Source organism: Theropithecus gelada, chromosome 4 (genome assembly GCF_003255815.1).
Source record: "Theropithecus gelada isolate Dixy chromosome 4, Tgel_1.0, whole genome shotgun sequence".
NCBI classification, from domain to species: domain Eukaryota; kingdom Metazoa; phylum Chordata; class Mammalia; order Primates; family Cercopithecidae; genus Theropithecus; species Theropithecus gelada.
In genome coordinates, this window is record NC_037671.1 from 45450772 (window position 1) to 45470832 (window position 20061).

The 20061-nt window shown below is 45.8% G+C and overlaps 2 protein-coding genes across 5 annotated transcripts in view; one reads left to right on the top strand and one right to left on the bottom strand.

The window, feature by feature from the left end:
• The window catches only part of PTK7 (protein tyrosine kinase 7 (inactive)), an 82689-nt gene that overhangs the window by 9477 nt on the left and 53151 nt on the right, over positions 1–20061 (top strand). The window lies entirely within an intron of this gene.
• On the bottom strand, positions 11253–11790 carry LOC112622724 (thioredoxin-like). Its single transcript, XM_025382464.1, has 2 exons — positions 11475–11790; positions 11253–11311 (listed from the first exon to the last, which is right to left on the bottom strand). Exons 1-2 carry the CDS (start codon positions 11722–11724, stop codon positions 11253–11255), a joined length of 309 nt encoding a protein of 102 aa, XP_025238249.1. The 5' UTR covers positions 11725–11790.

Genomic DNA, 20061 nt, shown 5'->3' on the forward strand with positions numbered 1-20061 from the left:
CAAAAAAAAAAAAAAAAAAAAAAAAAAAAAGAAAAAAAAAAGACTGGCTTCCTCATTCAAAAGCACAGGTTTTCTAAATGGGTCTCAGTATTCCAACAGCAACCCAGAAATATGGGAGCCACACACAGCCACATTTTCCTGGTGGGAATTCTCCCTCTGTCTGTCTCAGTAGCAGATTCTCCCAAGGGGTGGGTTGGTGCTGCTTAAGGGCCACTGTCTCTCCCAGCATGCTGAGGTTCTCAGGGAATGGGTAGTGAATTGTGCTTCATGCAGCCTAGGCAGACTTTTATGATACCCAAGGGAGGGGTTTCTATAATCACTGGATGGCTGTGGGGGTTTCCCCAGTCAGCGACTCTGTGTAATTTGTGGGAACTTCTGTCTATGCTGTGGGGAGGTTCCTGAGGTTCTGTGTGGCCAAGGGCAGTGGGCTCCCCTCATGCACAGCCTCCCCTCCAGGAGACACTCTGGCTTCTTTTTTTTTTTTTGTCTCCTCCTTGGGGTGGTGGCGGGGCAATGAGGAGAACGTTTGTGTGCCTTTGGGACTGCTGAGGTGTCCCAGCAGCTAGTTCATACGGTACCTTTGTGCACATTACAAATAAGTACTCCCAGTCGTGGGTGCACTGGGAATCGTGGGCGCACTGGGAGTCGTGGGCGCGCCTGTGATCCCAGCACTTTGGGAGGCAGAGGCAAGTGGATCACTTGAGCTCAGGAGTTTGAGACCAGCCTAGGCAACAAGACGAAACCCTGTCTTTACAAAAAATACAAAAAAAAACTAGCTGGGCGTGGTGGTGCACGCCTGTAGTCTCAGCTACTCAAAGGCTGTGGCGGGAGGATTGCTTGAGCCTGGGACGTCAGAGCTGAAGTGGGTAAGCTGTGATGTGATTGCACCACTGCACTCTAGCCTGGGCAACTGAGCGAGACCCTATCTCAAAGGAAAAAAAAAAGAAAAAAAAATACCCCTTCCTCCAGGTAGATGCAGTCCTGCACCAGGGTTCAGGCAGTATTTCAGTGTTGGTTCTTTGGTCAGACATCTTGAGCAGTGTACAACCTGTACAGTCAAAGGTGGCTGTTCCATTGGCATGAAGGCCTTGCAACTAGTGGCTCTTTGTTTCCCAGCCGATGGACCAAGATGATTTTGATGCCTCTGTTCTAATGTGTTTCAAGTGAGCCCTCTTCACTACTGTTCTGCCTCCGATGGTGGTGGGATGGGGCAATCCTGCCTGTAACATACGATAGGAGAAGCCCATGAGCGTGCGGCCCCATTACTATACCCACTGCGCATTGTGTATCTGTGGCTGCTGAAGTCTTGGCCTATTTCTGGGCCCTTTTCTCTGTGAGAGGATGTTGCTGTCTTGCCGATACAGGCTGCTAGCCTTACGTGATAATTGGTGTGGAAGGCTGGCTGAATCCTTGGGAAGAGTGGGCTGCAGAATTTGTTTCACATTTTATTAAGGAGCTTTCAGTTTTCCTTTCTCCTGTTTCCTCTCTCCCTGGGGACACTAGGGTCTCCAGGTAAAGTTGTGTGGGCATTCCTGATTTAGAGGAATTCCTGCAAGAGAAGTGATAGGACCTCAGTCCCAAAGGCGGGTCTTGGGTCTTGCTAAGCTACAGCGCTGGGTGTCCTGGTGCTGTTCATACCTCTTGAACCTGAGGAGGCACCAGGAGGAGCACTAGGCTCAGTGTTGGAAGACATGGACTCTCCTTCCACATTTGCCTGAAACTGCTTGTGTGACCATGGGCAAGTCCCATCCTCCTCTCCAGGCTTCAACTTCAGAACAGAAGACCTTGGAGGGCCCTTGCTGAGGCTCACTCAGTGTGGCACCTCCAGCCCTATTTCTGCTACACCTTACAGGCTCTCCTTACCCTGGGTTTAGGGAGAGCACTTTAATCTAAGGGCTGCTTTTTATTCTGGAGTCTCTAGTGCGTGGGCACAGATGTGTTTAGACTTGACCAACTGGTGATGTGGGTATTAGGGTATAATTCTCTGGGTGCAAAGGGTGCTGTAAAGATTTAGGAGAGAGAGTATTTGACAGGGAAAGAAACTGAGGCACAAAAGCACAATCTGCCCAGCACGGCAGAGCTGGTGAGGAACAGGGCTGAAGCTAGTGTGGTGGTTCACACCTGTAATCCCAGCACTTTGGGAGGCCAAGGCAGGTGGATCATGAGATCAGGAGTTCCAGATCGGCCTGACCAACGTGATGAAACCCCATCTCCACTAAAAACACAAAATTAGCCGGCTGTGGTGGTGCATGCCTGTAATCCCAGCTACTCGGGAGGCTGAGGCAGGAGAATGGCTTGAGCCTGGGAGGCAGAGGTTGCAGTGAGCTGAGATCATGCTACTGCATTCCAACCTGGGTGAGAGTGAGATGCCATCCCAAAAAAATAAATAAATAAAAAGAGTTATGGTGAAACTATATATAGTCTAAAAGGCTAGGGCACTGTGCCTAAATCCCAATGGCTTGAGCTTTTCTCATGAACCCATGAATCCTTAGCCTCCTCCTCCTGGTGCTGCTGGAAGGTCACAGGCAGTTGCAGGCCCTGGCTTGTAGGTGCATTCCAGATCATTGCTTCCTGCTGGGAGTTGTACGCTGAGCAGTGCTGTGGTGGAGACCACGTAGGAGGTAATAGAGTCATCCCCATAGTGGTTAATAGAGTTTGCCACCTCATACTACTTTTGCGTAGGTAGATGTGCCCACGCTTGGTGCTCCAGGCCCTGCCCCATAGTAGGGGCCTAATGATGTAGATTTCCCTTTAATTTCTGACTTTGGAGTCAAGTCTTTTAACCCTCAGGAGTGTTCAGGCGAGGTTGGATCATGACCTTGACATTCTGGGAGATGCCACTTTTCTTGTGCCAGGTGTATCTCTCTTTGGCTGAACTGTTGACCGCTCTTGGTGATTCTGCTGAGTTTGTTCTTCTGCTTCTGAGGTTCTCAGACTCCAGTGTGGGAACCTACGTTCTATCACGGGAGGATCACGGGAGGATGCAAAGGGAGGATGCAAAGGTGATGTGATTCCATTGTAGCTCATCTGTTTACAAAGCTGGGCTGTTTCCCACCTAGAAGAAGAGGGAGAAGGCTCCGTCAGGCCAACAGATCCTTAGAGAGTGCTAGGATGGCATTTGAGATCCAAACCTAATTTTCAGCTACCTGAAAAACAAAACAAATCACAAATAAAACATTGTCTTACAACCTCAGGGGGAAGAAAAAAGGAAATGCTGTCGATCTCTTATAGTTTCAGCACAAAGAACAAAGCATTCTATCAGTTTAGTTCCTTTAGCAGATTAAACCAGTTGTTAAACTGACCAATTAAAAAAATGCCCAGCTACACAGCAGCTTTTCTGCCCATGATCTGAGCTCCTCCTCTACCCCAGGGATCCAGGCCTCTTACAGGAGGAGTACTGAGGGGAGGGGGCTAGGCTGGGTCCTGGAACAGCCCCGGAGACCTGCAAGAAGGGCTCTCTCTCTTCTTGCCTATCCCCCCTCCCCTTTAGCAAAACTTCTTAGAACAAAAGGCTGTTATTTAGTAAACACCTGCACCCTGTTTTGATGGAGTGTCCTGAGCTGTGCGGTAGACTGGGAAGAATAGGGTGGGGACCTTGTCCTTTGTTTCTGCCTGTGTAAGAGGCTGGGGTGCTCTCAGCGGCTGTGCAGCCTCCTGTGCCTTTCCTTACCCTCTACCTTTGTCTGAAGGGCCTTTGAACATGGCTTGAGAGATCCTGCGGAAGCCACCAAGCCAACTTGCTCTGTCTCCAGACAGCAATTTTAGTCTCTACTTGGGCCTTTCCAAGAGAGTCCCTTTTCTAGGAGCTGCACAGCTGCTGCTGGTGACCCAGAAAGGGGTAGGAGAGCATGGGCCCAGCCTAGCCTTGGTGTGGGTGGCACCCCTTTCTGCCCCTTCCCACTTTGCCTGGATCAAAGGAGCCTCCTCAGGGAGCAGGAAAATACCTCTCCCAATAGCCCCACCAGAGAGTAAACAGCTGGGGCCGCTTGCAGCTTTTGAAGCATGGTGCTTCAGGCCTGGAGGAATGCAGAACATTTCATTTTAGGGGTGGACTTAGGTTTCCACCGCTGTCGGTATTTGCAAATTTGAAACAAATGCCCTCATTTAGCAGCAGGCAGGCTGGGCAGTAAACTGGGGCTGTTTAAGGGCATTTATGATGGTCACAGGTATTTGTGGAGAGAGGGACCCCAGCAGGTTTGGGAAAAGATAGAGGGTTTATGGTTAGGTGGGTTGTACAAAGACCCTAGCCAGGTCTCCGGTGGAGGTTGTTGTTAGGTGGGCTTTGTCATAAAAAGCATTGCCGCCTCCTGCTCCCCCAGGAAGTATCTCCTTCTGGCAGACAAAGGGGTTTGGGATGGTGTTTATCCTCAGGGTCTGATGCTCAGGGCCTTGTCCCTCCCGCTTGGTTGCCAAAGTATCAGATTTCCAATGAACCCTTCCTTCTCCTACTCCCAGGACTTGAAAGGCTCGTTAAATGTGCTTTATATATAACAAGTTGGCTGAGAGGTTCCCCCCTCACTTCCAGCCAGTTTTGCAAGGAAGGAGCTAGGGAAACCTGTTTTCTTTTTGTTGTTGTTTCTGGAAGTAGGATCTGTGAAGGTGCACTTGAAGAAAGACCCTGATTTTAGGGATCAGCCAAGTCAGGGTTATTTGCCTCTGATGGGTCAGCGTAACCAAGAAGGATCTGTCTGAAGCCTGGCTGCCTCCTCTTTGCTCCCTGCTTCCCAGGGAAATTCAGAAATCTGTTCAGGAACTGACTTCTGGCTCCACAACTTATTGGCTGAGAGACCTTAGTTTACTTCATTTCTCTGAGCCTCGGTTTCTTCCTCTTTTTTTTTTTTTTTTTGGAGATAGAGTCTCACTCTGTCGCCCAAGCTGGAGTGAAGTGACGCGATCTTGGTTCACTGCAATCTCTGCCTCCCGGGTTCAAGCAACCCTCCTGGCTCATCTTCCCAACTAGCTAGAACTACAGACCCATGCCACCATGACTGGCTAATTTTTGTATATTTTGTTTTAGTAGAAACGGGGTTTCACCATGTTGGCCAGGCTGGTCTCAAACTTCCGACTTCAGGTGATCAGCCTGCCTCGGCCTCTCAAAGTGTTGGGATTACAGGCATGAGCCACCGTGCCCAGCCGGTTTCCTCTTTTTTTTTTTTTTTTTGAGATGGAGTCTCGCTCATTGCCCAGGCTGGAGTGCAGTGCAGTTGCGTGATCTCGGCTCACTGCAACCTCTGCCTCCCAGGTTCACGCCATTCTCCTGCCTCAGCCTCCTGAGTAGCTGGGACTACAGGCGCCCGCCACCATGCCCGGCTAATTTTTTATATTTTTATAGAGATGGGGTTTCACCATGTTAGCCAGGATGGTCTAGATCTCCTGACCTCGTGATCTGCCCGCCTCAGCCTCCCAAAGTGCTGGGATTACAGGCGTGAGCCACCGTGCCTGGCCCAGTTTCCTCTTTTGTAAGATAGGGATAATAATACCAGTCTCGTTAGAGTTCTTGCAAGAGTTGAGTGAGATGGTACTGCATTTCATTAACTCTTAGATGTTTTTTCTTTTCACATTTGCACATCTTTGAAATTGGGATGTAACTTATAATTAATTACAGTAGTCACCCCTGATCCTTGGTTTCATTTTCTGTGGTTTCAGCTACCCATGGTCAAAATATATTAAATGGAAAATTCCAGAAGTAAACAGCTTACAAGTTTTAAGTTTTATGCCATTCGGAGTAGCATGATAAAATCTCTCGATATCCCACTCCATCCCGCCCAGGATGTGAATCATCCCTTTGTCCAGTTTATCGAATGTCAGGGTATCAGAGTGCTTGTGTTCAAGTGACTCTTTTTAAAATTTATTTTATTTTTGAGATAGAGTCCTGCTCTGTGGCCCAGGCTGGAGTGCAGTGGTGCGATCTCAGCTCACTCCAACCTCCACCTCTCGGGTTCAAGTGATTCTCCTGCCTCAGCCCCCTGAGTAGCTGGTATTACAGGTGCGTGTCACCATGCCCAGCTAATTTTTGTAGTTTTAGTAGTGATGGGGTTTCACCATGTTGGTCAGGCTGGTCTTGAACTCCTGACCTCGTGATCCACCCACCTTGGCCTCCCAAAATGCTGGGATTTAAGGCGTGAGCCACCGTGCCCAGCCTAATGTGCCTAGTTTATTTATTAATCTTTGGAGATACGGTCTTGCTCTGTTGCCCAGGCTGGAACGCAGTAGTGCAGTCATGGCTCACTGTAGCCTCAAGACCTCCTTGGCTCAAGCGATCCTCCCACCTCAGCCTCCCCAGTAGCTGGGACTGCAGGTGTGTGCCATCACGCCCAGCTAAATTTTTGTAGAGATAAGATCTTGCTCTGTTGCCCAGGCTGATCTTGAACTCCTAGACTCAAGCAATCCTTCTACTACCTCAGCCTCCCAAAGTGCTGGGATTACAGATGTCAAGTGCTTAATGTATAAATGAAATTTTACTGTAGGTATGTATATATAGGCAAAAAACATACCATTTGGGGGTTGTTACTATCTAAGGTTTCAGACATCCACTGGGGGATCATAGAACATTTCCCCCCCAGGATTGGGGGGTCTACTGTATATAACATTATGTCTTAGTTCAACTAGTACCACTTTGTCCTCTTGGTGCAAATAAATAATGGAGCATCTTCTAAATTCAGTATATGTGAAGGACTTAGTCTGTGATCTTGCGAATGCTCAGTAAAAGATGACTATAACTGTGATGGTTATCTGTGGAGGTTATACCTGTGATGGTTATCTGTGGAGGTTATAACTGTGATGATTATCTGTGGTGGTTATAGCTGTGATGGTTATAACTGTGATGCTTATCTGTGATGGTTATAACTGTAATTTACAGGCCTAGTTTTGCTTCCCATCTACCAGTAACTTTCAATAAAACCCGTTTTCCTTTTAGTCTGGCATGTAAATTACAAATGATGCTTAAGGCATAAAGCATCATGCTAAGTATTGCGTGCATGTGTGTATGTTGGTGGCGGGTGGCTGGTGACTTTAAGCCTTCATAAGGCAAGAGATGTTTACAAGAGGAGGTAGGTATCCCTCAGAAGGCACACAGTCTGTCTATTATGGAAAGAATACAGTGACTCTCTGATGACAGGTTCTCCTTTTTTTTTTTTTTTTTTTGAGACAGAGTTTCATTCTTGTTGCCCAGGCTGGAGTGCAATGGCGCAATCTCGGCTCACTGCAACCTCCACCTCCCGGGTTCAAGTGATTCTCCTGCCTTAGTCTCTAGAGTAGCTGGGATTACAGGCGCCCACCACCACGCCTGGCTAATTCAGTCTCCAACTTGAAAGACTGAGCTGGGGGACACTGGAGGTTTACTCCAGGAATGGATTGCTGGTAGGTGAATCAAGACAGAATCTGAAGAGAGTGATTAACAAGACAAGGGTACAGAGAAGACCAAAGAGAGGCACACAGTAAATGTCAGGAGCTCAGAGGATGGAGACCTGGCTCAGGCAGGCAGGAGACGGACAGGAGATGGTAGCGTTTTCTTCCCCAGCAGCACACTTGTGTGAGGCTGATTCTGACTTTGTGGAGACAACTGGTTGCCATCCATTCTACTTTGTGCTACCCAAGCATTACTGAATGACACTGTCACTGGTAGAGGGTCGTGACTGCAAGTGTCCATGTTCTTGGTGTTTTGAACAAAGAATTGGACAAAACCCCCAGCAAAGCAAAGAAAGAATGAAGCAACAGAAGAAGGAAAGCAGGGATATATTGAAAATGAAAGTACACTCCACAGTGCGGGAGCAGACTCAAGCAGCGGCTTAAGGGCTGGGATGCAGAATCTTCCTGGACCCAAATACCCCCTAAAAGTTTCCTACTGGCCACTTCATGCAAAGGTCATGCTCCTGTGCAAACATCTGATTGGTTGGAAAAAGCAACCAGTCAGTGGCTAGGGTGAAATTACAAAGTTACATTTCTATGCAAAGGAAGACTGGGCCAGCATGTCAGTCTGATTGGTTGTGGATAGCAACCATTCAGAGGCTGGAGTGAAGTTACAAAGTTGCAAATGAAGACAGGATCTGCACTCAGTATGATTGGCTGCAGACAGCCAATTTCCCATCTGCCTGGCAGAAAGGTTCAAAGCGAGTAGTAGCCTCTGCTCTTTTTGTTACTTAGGCCTGCAAAGTCAGGGCTTTCATTTCAATTTAGTTGGAGGACATAGGTGTGAAACAGCCTTAGGTTCGCTTCCTGCAGGCCCTGTTCTCCTGCTTCACCACCTTTCCCCCTTCAGGCACATTGTAACTTCCCAAAGGCCAAGGAATTCTTTGTTTGGTTGAGTTCTGGTTCATTTGATGGTGGGGTGGATTGGTTATGGGGTTTATATGGTGGATGAAAAGAGAAAGATGTGTCCCTTTTGTATGAATATCAAAAGCAAAATTGTTTTTTTAAAATAGATTGCTGGCCAGGCCATGGTGGCTCATGCCTGTAGTCCCAGCACTTTGGGAGGCCAAGGCAGGCGGGATCACCTGAGGTTGGGAGTTCCAGACCAGTCTGACCAACATGGAGAAACCCAGTCTCTACTTAAAAAAAAAAAATTAGCCAGTTGTGGTGGTGGATGCCTGTAATCCCAGCTACTTGAGAGGCTAAGGCAGGAGAATCGCTTGAACCTGGGAGGTGGACGTTGCGGTGAGCCAAGATTGTGCTATTACACTCCAGCCTGGGCAACAAGAATGAAACTCTGTCTTAAAAAAACAACAAAACAAAACAAAAACCAGTAGATTGCTGTGTAGATGTGTGTGTCAAGCCTTCTACCTGTTCACTTCTGTAGCCTTAAGCACTTTACCACATAGGGGTTTTGAAAAGCATTCTTCCTGTGTGGTCATTGAGGCCCAGGAAGGAAAGGGGCCAATTAATGGAAGGCAAGAACTTAAGAGTCCCAGGGGCTAGGAGACTTAGCCCCTCGATTAAGGAATGCTCTTTTCTGCTTCGGTTGGCTTTCTATGAGAGTGTTTTGAATAATAAGGTATTATATAATAGATGGTGTGCCTTAACTGATGGGGAAGAACGGCATTGAAATGTTCTTCCTGATTGTTTTAAGAAAATTGCAGTGCTCTTTTTCTGAAAGACGGATGTACAGCTAAGGGCATTTTTGATGCAATATAACTTATTTTTGGAGGCCCTCTAAGATACAATGAGAAACTTTTTTCTGTTGGGGAGACTGATCTTGTCTTCTCTGTCCTGTGAGGGTTGAAAGGGGCCAAGTCAGCCCCTTTTTAAACCAAGTCAACAAATATTTCAAAGCCCTTTTTATGTCTAAGGCAGCTAGGCAGATATGTGTGGGCTCTCAGTAGTCCTGAGTTTAGCCAGTTGCCTAGTTTGGGTCTAATGCCCTCTGATTCCATATTTGCATCCACGACCAAGAAAGCCTAGAGAGAGCCTGCATGGACCTCTGTGGGTCTCCCGCCAGCAGCTGGTGAAGACGTGGCAGCTGAATTAACAGCTGCCTGTTCTGGGCCAGGGCTGCTATCTCAGCCCCGGGGAGAGGTGTTGATCAGGCTGACAGGGCAAGAAATCCCCCTGAGCCTCAGGTTGGAAAGAAATTAGTTAAAAGTTGCTCTCAGACTCCTGAAAAATTGCTTTCAGTTTTTGCTGCCAAAAGAGAACTTCGAAAACAGGGTGTAAATTGGGTTCTTTACACTGTCTCTGTTTTTGTCACTTCCTTGCAGTTGGTGAAGGAGGGCCGGGATCCAAGCGAGCTTTGCGGGTTCTCTTTCTGAGTTCCTCTGGAACCTGGCCTCAGGTGAAGGGGAGGTGGGGGTGGGTGGTGACCGGACAAGCCTTTGAGGTGCCTGGGACCAAGCCCCATTCCTTAGATCAAATAAATACCTTTTGTTTTTCCTGCTCACACTTTCCTTTGCCCTGGAGCCAGAGTCATAAAGAGGTGGAATTGTGAAGGTCTGCACCTGGTCGCTGGGGTGGTGGGTGGGATGGAGATCTTCCCTTGTGCTCTGCACTTCCTGCCTTTTGCTGCTGCTGCCCTGGGTGTGCAGGGGTCTGCCTGGGCTAGCCTGGGCACCTGCGGCTCCGCTGGGCCAGCCTGCCTGCCTGTCCGGTAGGGCCCTGCCTGAGCTGGGCTGTCAGCAAGCTGGTGAAACCGGCTGCACAAAGACGGATTTCGCTTCAGGCTAAGTGTTTTGTTGCTGAATCATTTGCATTCATTAAAAGTAGTGAAGGGTAAGTGATATTTAAGGCAACATGACCAGTTTGCTGGAGGCCTGGAGGCCACTGCCTTAGAACCTCATTAAGAATTCTCGGGACCTTGGAGAGCAAGGGAGCAGCTCATTCAAAGCTTGCTTAACTTTTGACTGCTTTGGGCATAGGCCAGCTACTAAAATATGAAAAATGTTTGCCCAGCAGCCCCCAGAGCTTGGCCAGACTGCCCTGGCCAAAGAAAACACACACTTACAATTCATTATTTAGCCTCCTCCTGTGCGCTTGCTTGCATTTCTTCCTCTCCAGGGACCTTGCTGAGTTGGGGGCACCAGGTTGGGTAGGGGGGCAGGAAGGCCCCTGCATCTTTTAAGGGGAAGCTAAGCGTGAAGCCAGTGCTGTCTATACTCCCTCACCCCATCCTGCCCCCACTTACCTGGTTTATTTCACCAGCGCCCTACTGGTGGACTTCAGGTTTGTTTCGGAGGGTTTCCTATTTTAAACAATACCACCACAAATATCCTTGTATCTGTCTTTGCCCTTGTGCTTGTATATCTGTAGGGCAAATTCCTGGAAGTGGAGTTGCTCTGTCAAAGGATATGAACGTGTCAAAATTACATACACGATTTTGTATTTGTTGTTTTTGTGGAGAGGGAGATTATAGCTTTCATCAGATTCTTAACAGGTTTATGACCAAAAAAGTTTCTGAATCACTGTTCTGCAGTGGGCCTGTGAAATTCACACAGAATAATCTATAAAAATTGGTAAACATGGTTCAAATGCGGGGCATTGCTGGGATGATCAGATAATTTGTCATCCAAACATCCCCACCTCCATGATTACTAATTATGCCGAGATGGCCAGATAACCCAGGGTTGTTCAGGTAACTGGCAGTGTGGGAGCCCAGTGCCCACTGGAGATTTTTTTTTTTTAAAGCATTAGAATTAATGTTTTATTGTCACACAGATGGCAACTGGGTTTATGTCTTCATATTTTATATTTTTGTAAATTAAAAAAATTACAAGTTTTAAATAGCCAATGGCTGGTTATGTTTTCAGAAAACATGATTAGACTAATTAATTAATGGTGGCTTCAAGCTTTTCCTTATTGGCTCCAGAAAATTCACCTCCATGCTAACGGCGCCTCCATACTTTTTATCTGCCTCTTCCTACACGTAGGCCGAGGCCTCTACTACGGCTCATACCTTCTTCTAGAAACCTGAAACATTGGCATTATACTCCTTCTCATAACTATAGCAACAGCTTTCATGGGCTACGTACTCCCATGGGGCCAAATGTGTCCCTTCTTAAAAAACTGGAATGTTGGCATGCATTTGACTTCACACTCTGAAGCAACATCCTGACAGTCATCCACATCTACTTCAAGGAATACCACGTTGGAATACTTTTCAGAGAGGGAATGAAAGAAAGGCTTGATCATTTTGCAAGGCCCACACCACGTGGCTGAGAAGTCAACTACTACAAGTTTATCACCTGTGGTGTTCAGGGCTTCCTGAAAAGCAGCCTTGCTCTCGATCTGCTTTACCATCTTTGCTGCTGGGGTCTGACGAGCGGCTGTAAGGACCGATGGAAACGGATACAAAGCACCAGACCAAGCTTCCCCACTGGAGATTTTATCCCTGATCTTTGAGACTGTGTCTGTTCTCTGTTCACCAGTTAGCGCTGAATTATCTGCTGCTTTCTATTTTCTATTTTATCAGGTATGTTCTTTTTGTGGCCTGCAACTTCATGATAAGGTTGATCCAGTGGGTCAAAGTCTTGTCCTCAGTTTTCCCACACAGCCTAACCCTGCCTCAGCTGCCCAGTGGTAGCTCAAGACGTTTTTGGATTCCAGAGACCAGAATTCAGTTGAACTTTTCTGAGCTCTGTTTCTTCATCTGTAGAATGGAAATGGTAATATCTGCTTCATGGGTTATGGTGAGGGTCTAGTGAGGTGTGTGTTGCAAGGGTTGCTGTTCTGGGAGGTGAACTTGAGAGACACTCAGCATGAGCCCCCAACTCCTCCTCAACATGGACTTGGGGACCCTTAAGGCACTGCTTGCTGCCTAGATTTTTTTATTCCTCTTCTCCATTGATTAGTATGCCCTTCACTGCTCTCAAATCCATTCCCTCTCCTTTAGTCTCCTAGTCCTGGGCTTAGTTCACATCCTGTCATTTCTCTCTTGGAATGCTGCTGGAAAAAAGAAGCAAATTTTTTTTTTTTTGAGACAGAGTCTCACTCTGTCACCCAAGCTGGAGTGTAGTGGTGCAATTTCAGCTCACTGCAGCCTCCTTCTCCTGGGTTCAAGCAATTCTCCTGCCTCAGCCTCCCAAGTGGCTGGGATTACAGGTGCCCACCACCACGCCTGGCTAATTTTTGCATTTTTTAGTAGAGATGGGGTTTTGCCATGTTGTCCAGGCTGGTCTCGAACTCCTGACCTCAGGTGATCCAGCCGCCTCAGCCTCCCAAAGTGTTAGGATTACAGGAGTGAGCCACTGCGTCCTGCCAAGTCAATATTTTTAAAAGTAGTAAATGGTATGCTACTAGAATTAAAAAGCAAGAAATAATCTTTGCAGATCATAAGAGGTGAAGAAACTAAATGAAATCATATTTACAACAAAAGAAGCAGCATTGTAGTATTAAAATGTGAAACAGATAAAAGCAAAGACAGATATATCAGTCATGATGATAAATTTCAGTGGAATAAGCCTCCAACTGAAATGGAGTTTAGATTCAATAGGAAAGTTTCATGTTCTTTACATGATACAAACCTATAATAATGGCAAAGTATGTTTTATTTTTTCTAACTTTAGGCCAACGGATTAATTTATTTTCATTTATTTCAGTCTTGTTTTTAGGAAATAATTTGATTATTAATTTTCTTTTGAATATAACTTTGAAGTTAATAAATTTGAAATTAAAAATGTAAAATAGATAAGTCATTTAGGATCCAGTACTTAGAAAAAAAAAAGACATGACTTTGGCATTTCTAATGTAGAAGAATAAAAGGACAATAGGCAAAACAAAGAAAAAAAAGAAGCTTTAATTTCATTCATAGCTTCACAACTATTTTTCCTTTTTTTTTTTTTTTTTTTTGAGATAGTATCTCACTCTGTCACCCAGGCTGGAGTGCAGTGGTGCAATCATGGCTCGTTGCAGCCTCGACTTCCCAGACTCAAGCAGTCCTCCCACCTCAGCCCCCTGAGTAGCTGGGACTACAGGCACACACTACCATGCCTGGCTAATTAAAAAAAAAATTTTATAGAGTCAGGGTATTGCCATGTTGCCCAGGCTAGTCTCAAACTCCTGAACTCAAGCAGTCTGCACAAAGTGATGGGATTACAGCCATGAGCCACTGCTCCTGGCCCACAGCTATTTCTTGAGTACATTCTAGGTACCCAGTAGGTACTAGGGTTATAGATAGAGTGGGAAACGGGAAGGACAAGTTCACTGTCCCCAGAGAGCTTACCATTTAACAGAGAGGGCTACCATTTAAGAAAGTGTTTACTAATAGTTAGAATTGTGACCATTGTGATAGGAAAATATTTTAATATTTATCAGGGGTTACCATGTTTGGTGCTATGCTAATAAATCTGTGCCAGGGAAATATAATGACTGAAATTTATTAAGGAATCTGGTTGGTTGGGCCAGGCGCAGTGGCTCATGCCTGTAATCCCAGCACTTTGGGAGGCCGAGGCAGGCGGATCACGAGGTCAGGAGATCAAGACTATCCTGGTTAACACGGTGAAACCTCGTCTCTACTAAAAATACGAAAAATTAGCCGGGCGTGGTGGTGGGCACCTATAGTCCCAGCTACTCGGGAGGCTGAGGCAGGAGAATGGCATGAACCCGGGAGGCGGAGCTTGCAGTGAGCCCAGATCGCGCCACCACAGTCCCAGCCTGGGCGACAGAGCGAGACTCGGTCTCAAAAAAAATTATTAGAGGATTTTTTAAAAGATGGTAGACATTACTACTTGTGACTCTTTTTCTTAGTCATATTTGAAAAAGTAGAAAATTGAATTATAATTTGATTTTTTTCAAAGACGTCTATTAAATCTGTTTTGATTTTATATGCATTTTTGTTCTTTATAGTTTAAAACTGATTTTTTGGGGAATACAGCTGAAGTTCCCAAATACTTTATAGGCGTTTATGAAATATCTTTAATTTGGCCGTGTCCAATTTATATACTTTCCAAAATACTGCAGATTGTGAACAGCACATTATTATACAAGATCACGGGGGAAATCCAATATTCAGAGTAGTTTACAAATTTGTGTGTATGTGTTTGTGTGGTTACCAGAGAACTACCAAAAACCAACTGCTTTTTAAATCCTGCTGCATAGTTCAAGTGTCTTGCCCTGACCAATCTAATGAGTTGATTAACTGGTCCTTAATACTTAACTAAATAAAAAACTAAGCAGATGTGAAAAAAAAAAGTGAATGACTGGATAGACCAGTAACTGTTAAAAACGACTGAAAGATAATTGTATCAAATAGTTTTGAGGGGAAATTTTGAAAAATGTTGAAGAAGTAGAGCCTGTAAATGCTTTGTAGAGACTGTCACAGAGCCAAGGAACAGATGGACAACAGCCTGTGTATGTCACAAAGTTGATATAGCCTTGTTCTCAAATGCTGACAGTGCAGAAAAGAAAACCACACTACTTAGAAACGTTGGTGTAAAAGTCTAATATAGAATACTCGAAAATTAAATCTAACACTATGATAAAGGATAATGTACCGTAAAGAAGTAAAGGATGTATTCCCAAAAATGCATGGATGGCTTACCCTTTATAATTCATCAACATAAGATGTCAGAGGTGGCTGGGCATGGTGGTTAATGCCTGTAATCCCAGCACTTTGGGAAGCCGAGGTGGGCAGATCATCTGAGGTCAGGAGTTTGAGAACCAGCCCAGCCAACATCGTGAGACCCTGTTTCTACTAAAAAAAATACAGAGCACCACTCGACCCTCCATGTCGTGGATTGATTGGTGTGCTTACCTCCAACTCTGGAGGTGGGTGGTTCGAGCCATTCTGGGGAGCATCTCTTGGCCAGGTGAGGTGGCTCAGTAATCCCAGCATTTTGGGAGGCTGAGGTGGGCAGATCACCTGAGGTCAGGAGTTTGAGACCAGCCTGACCAATATGGTGAAAGCCCGTCTCTACTGAAAATACAAAAATTAGCTGGGTGTGGTGGCAGGTGCCTGTAGTCCCAGCTACTTGGGAGGCTCAGACAGGAGAATTGCTTGAACCCAGGAGATGGAGGTTGCAGTGAGCCAAGACCGTGCCACTGCACTCCAGCCTGGGTGAAAGAGCAAGACTCTGTCTCAAAAAAAAAAAAAAAATTAGCCGGTTGTGTTGGCGGGTCCCTGTAATTCCGGCTACTTGGGAGGCTGAGGCAGGAGAATTGCTTAAACCCAGGAAGTGGAGGTTGCAGTGAGTTGAGATCCCACCACTGCATTCCAGCCTGGGCAACAGAGCAAGACGTTGTTCCTCCTACCCCTACCAAAAAAAAAAAAAAAACCTCAGAGGTGTCACACAATTCTCTCAATAGAGGCAAAAATGACACTAGATATAAATTAACATCCGTTTCTGATTAAAAAAAAAAAACATAGCCATCATTATACTTAAAAATGAAATGCAATGCTATTTGCATTAAAGAAGTCACTAAATTAAAATAATAAAGTCACTACTATTTATTATTCTTTTAGCTGAAATAATGCTATAAGAAAGAATATAGCCAGGTGGCATGCACCCATAGTCCCAGCTAGTTGGGAGGCTGAGATGAGAGGATTGCAGCCTGGACAACTGAGCAAGACCCTGTCACTCACAGGAAAAAAAAGACTAAAAGTCTAAATAAAGTTAATGTTTTTGCAGAGGTACCTTTTTTACATGGGAAACCCAATTATCAACTGAAAAACTACTACAATCAGTGAGAGAACTGAGTCATTTGGGCAAATACAAAACCTACACAAAACCCAGAAGGTTTGCTACTTATCAGCAAGTAACCATTTAGAAAATACAACAGGAAGGCCGGGCGCGGTGGCTCACGCCTGTAATCCCAGCACTTTAGGAGGCCGAGACGGGTGGATCACGAGGTCAGGAGATCGAGACCATCCTGGCTAACACGGTGAAACCCCGTCTCTACTAAAAAATACAAAAAACTAGCCGGGCTAGGTGGCGGGCGCCTGTAGTCCCAGCTACTTGGGAGGCTGAGGCAGGAGAATGGCGTAAACCCGGGAGGCGGAGCTTGCAGTGAGCTGAGATCCGGCCACTGCACTCCAGCCTGGGCGACAGAGCGAGACTCCGTCTCAAAAAAAAAAAAAAAAGAAAATACAACAGGAACATTTATCCATTCACAGAATCAATAAAAATAAAAACAAAAATTCTCAGGCATAAACCATTATAATGGAAACTGTATTGACAGCATCAGTAAATACCCTTCTGCCTTCTGAGTTTAAAACCAGTCGAAGGAGGTGAAAGGGAGGGAGAAAAGCAGACAGACAGACCAGGGATTGGATGAGCAAGCAACAAGGGTTTAATCTGAAGTGGATAAATGTCTTATTCATCCTTGAATTAGGCAGACTTACTCCCTTGTCATAGCAGTTCTGGAGTATTAACAGGTGTGTGTGTGTGTGTGTGTGTGTGTGTGTGTGTGTGTGTGTGTGTGTGTGTGTGTGNGTGTGTGTGTGTGTGTGTGTGTGTGTGTGTGTGTGTGTGTGTGTGTGTGTGTGTGTGTGTGTGTGTGTGTGTAGCTACCTATAAAAAATGTGTGCTTCCTGCAGGTGGAGCAGACGCCCTACTCTCAAGTGAAAGGAGGAAGGGTCGGAGTCAAATATGTCCAATCAGACGTCCCCCTCCTTGGGGCTGATGGAAGGAGGTGGAGTGAGGCTGGGAGTGGTGCTTCAGTTACATCCCCCTTTACCTGGACTGGGGAGGAGTTGTTCTTCCTTAAAACTTCCTTTGTTCCCTGAACTCACAGCCTTAACCTTTGAAGGCACTGGGCGCCTGGGGGCATGACTCTTCCCTCCAGGGAAGGGGCACAGCTGTCTGGCAGCTATTCCTGCTTCTACCTTCACTAACCACTTCACTATTCCTTCGGTGAATCCTTCTAGGACACCTGGAGAACAGAGTAGATTTTCCCTAGAAGGCTCTCAAATGGATCAAAATAGGACAGTATTTAAATTAATTTTGAGGCAAGTCTGCACCCAGGGGTGAAAATTCTCACTCCCATCTGTTTTCTCAAATCATGTGCAAACACTTTTTCTTCTTCGGTGAAGTAGCGATTAGGAACAGGAACCTTCACTGTCTTGTTCACTGCTGCATTCTTAGTACTTAGAGCAGTGGCTGGCACATATAAGTCATTCCGTAATTTAATGACCATTCTGGAGGAGGGAGGGTGAGTGCTACATGTAATCCAGAAAATCAGATCTTATATTTCTGATCTTATTAATTACAAAATAATAATAAGGTAACAGTAAATAAGGAAAATAAGGCAACAAAGTTGAACATAAAATGGACAATAAGAAATTTAGGACAATAAAATATCTCATATTCTGTGTTCCCCAAGTACCAATTTAAATTGAAATCTTGGTTGGGGGTGGGGAAGAAATTTAACCAGTTAAAAATGAAAAATTGCTTTATCTTCTTAAGGAGAAACAATGCTAGTTAAAACAAACTTTTTTATTATTATTTATTTATTTATGAGATGGCGTCTTGCTCTGTCACCCAGGCTGGAGTACAGTGGCATGAGCTGGGCCCATTGTAACCTCTGCCTCCCGGGAGGGAGTAATTCTCCTGCCTCGGCCTCCTGGGAAGCTGGGATTACAGGCACATGCCACCACGCCTGGCTAATTTTTGTGTTTTTAGTAGAGATGGGACTTCACCATGTTGGCCCAGGCTGATCTTGAACTCCTGACCTGAAGTGATCTGCCCACCTCAGCCTCCCAAAGTGCCGGGATTACAGGTGTCAGCCTCCATGCCCAGCCACAAAGTATTATTTTATGTCTGTCAGGTTGACAAAGATACTAAGCAACAGTGCTGGTTAAGAAAGCATAAATTAGGACAACTTTTTTTTTTGAGACGGAGACTCGCTCTGTCACCCAGGCTGGAGTGCTGCAGTGGTGTGATCTCCGCTCACTGCAAGCTCTGCCTCCTGGGTTCACACCACTCTCCTGCCTCAGCCTCTCCAGTAGCTGAGATTACAGGCACTTGCTACCACGCCCAGCTAATTTTTGTATTTTTAGTAGAGAACGGGCTTCACCGTGTTAGCCAGGATGGTCTCGATCTCCTGATCTCATGATCAGCCTGCCTCAGCCTCCCAAAGTGAACGTTTTTTTTTTTAGACGGAGTCTCACTCTGTCGCCAAGGCTGAAGTGCAGTGGTGCGGTCTCGGCTCACTGCAACCTCCGCCTCTCGGATTCAAGGGATTTTCCTGCCTTAGCCTCCCAAGTAGCTGGGATTACAGGCACCCGCCACCACACCTGGCTAATTTTTGTATTTTTAGTAGAGAGGGGATTTCGCCACATTGGCCAGGCTGGTCTTGAACTCCTGATCTCGTGATCTGCCCGTCATGGCCTCCCAAAGTGCTGGGATTACAGGTGTGAGCTACCACACCCAACCTGCACGACTTTTCTGAAGAACAATTTGTCACTTGTCTTTTTTTTTTTTTTGAGACTCGCTCTGTCGCCCAGGCTGGAGTGCAGTGGTGCGATCTCGGCTCACTGCAACCTCCGCCTCCCAAGTTCAAGCGATTTTCCTGCCTTAGCCTCCCGAGTAGCTAGGACTACAGGCGCCACCACGCGCGGCTAATTTTTTGTGTTTTTAGTAGAGACGGGGTTTCACTGTGTTAGCCAGGATGGTCTTGATCTCCTGACCTCATGATCCGCCCGCTTCAGCCTCCCAAAGTGCTGGGATTACAGACGTGAGCCACCGCGCCTGGCCTATGTTTTTTTGTTTTTTAAACTTCTCTGGAGATAATGCTGGATGTCATTTATGAAAAACTTGAAATTATATTCTCTTTGTTCCCATTCTCTTTGGAAGTCATCCTATAGAAACCCTCTCATTATCAATGTGCATAGATGCCTGTACAGAGAATAAGAATATTCTTTGTAATGGTAAAAAAAAAAAAAAAAAAAAGAAAAAAAAGGAAAACCATCTGAATGCCCATTACTAGGGTATTGGATGAATAGATTATGGGTAATTGATACAGTGAAATAATACACAGTGGTTGAAGTGAATGAGGTAGAATTATATGAACAGACATGGAAAGACATCTGTGGTTAACTGTATAGCAAAAAAAAAAAAAAAAAAAGCAACTTGCAGAATATCAGATATTAGAGGGTGAATTGTGCCCTCCCAAAATATATGTTGAAGTCCTAAGCCTCAGTACCTGTGAATATGACTTTATTTGGAATTAAGGTCTTTGTAGATAAAACCAAGGTAAGATCAATTCATTAAGGTGAATGACGAATCCTATATGACTGGTGGCGCCCAATGAAGAGAAGAGGCCTAGAGACAGAGGTACACTACAGGAAGACAGCTTGTGATGGCAAAGGCTGAGGTTGGAGTGATGCGGCTACAAGCCAAGGAGCACCAGGGATTGCTGGCAGCCACCAGGAACAAGGACAGAAGCGTGTGCCCTCCAGAAGGAGCCGACCTCACCAACACTTTGATTTTGCACTTTGGCCTCCAGAGCTGTGAGAGGATAAATTTCTGTTATTTTAAGCCACCCAGTTGTGGTAATTTGTTATGGCAGCCCTGGGAAACTAATAGAGCGGGTATGGGATTATCCCATAGCCATGACTTCTGTGACTGTGCCTGCCATTCTCTCCATGACAAAGAGCTTCTTCAGTCCATTTCCTACCCTAGCAACCACCTCCTTGGAAAC